This window comes from Dendroctonus ponderosae, unplaced genomic scaffold (assembly GCF_020466585.1).
Source record: "Dendroctonus ponderosae isolate FM_Combo_2020 unplaced genomic scaffold, Dpon_F_20191213v2 Dpon_F_20191213_7, whole genome shotgun sequence".
NCBI lineage: Eukaryota > Metazoa > Arthropoda > Insecta > Coleoptera > Curculionidae > Dendroctonus > Dendroctonus ponderosae.
Genome location: NW_026018916.1, coordinates 1,986,410 through 1,986,884, shown reverse-complemented (window position 1 = coordinate 1,986,884; position 475 = coordinate 1,986,410). Strand labels below are relative to the sequence as shown.

General features: G+C 43.6%; 1 protein-coding gene across 1 annotated transcript in view; it reads right to left on the bottom strand.

Moving 5' to 3' along the window:
* The window catches only part of LOC109540154, a gene marked incomplete at its 3' end in the record, with an annotated part of 2,447 nt that continues 1,972 nt past the window's right edge, over positions 1-475 (bottom strand). The window contains 1 exon segment of the mRNA XM_048668476.1: positions 1-475. Coding sequence (XP_048524433.1) covers positions 1-475 — 475 coding nt within the window.

Sequence of the window (475 nt, the reverse complement as noted above, 5' to 3'; positions counted from 1 at the left end):
TGCTTGTAAGTCATAAAGCTTCTTCTCCAAGCCTTTCCTCTCTGTATAATGGGCTTCTGGCTGAATCTGCTGATACCAGAAGCATCAAAGTCGTCGCTCTCAGTTTTTTCCGCAACAATCGAATAATTATGTCCTAAGTTTTCTGGGGAATTCGCCTCAGTGCGACTGGAACATCCAGTTGAAGGCAGCTTTGGTGTCTTTAAAATTACATCACTTAGATCCTGAGCAGAATATTGAGGAACGGGAGGAGGAGTAGTCGGTTGAGGAGAAATCCTGGGAATCAATACATATAGTAGGTTGGATTTAAGATTATTCAAGTCGAAGCTTCTAGGGGCAGTTGGACTTTTGGCTGGAGGCGTTGATAGTCTGTTTAGGTCGTCATCAGTAGCGCTAGCTAATAAAATTTGGGACACATAGGGCTTTTCCGACAGCGAGTTTTCAATCAACTGAACCGATGAGTTGTGTGAATCTTGCG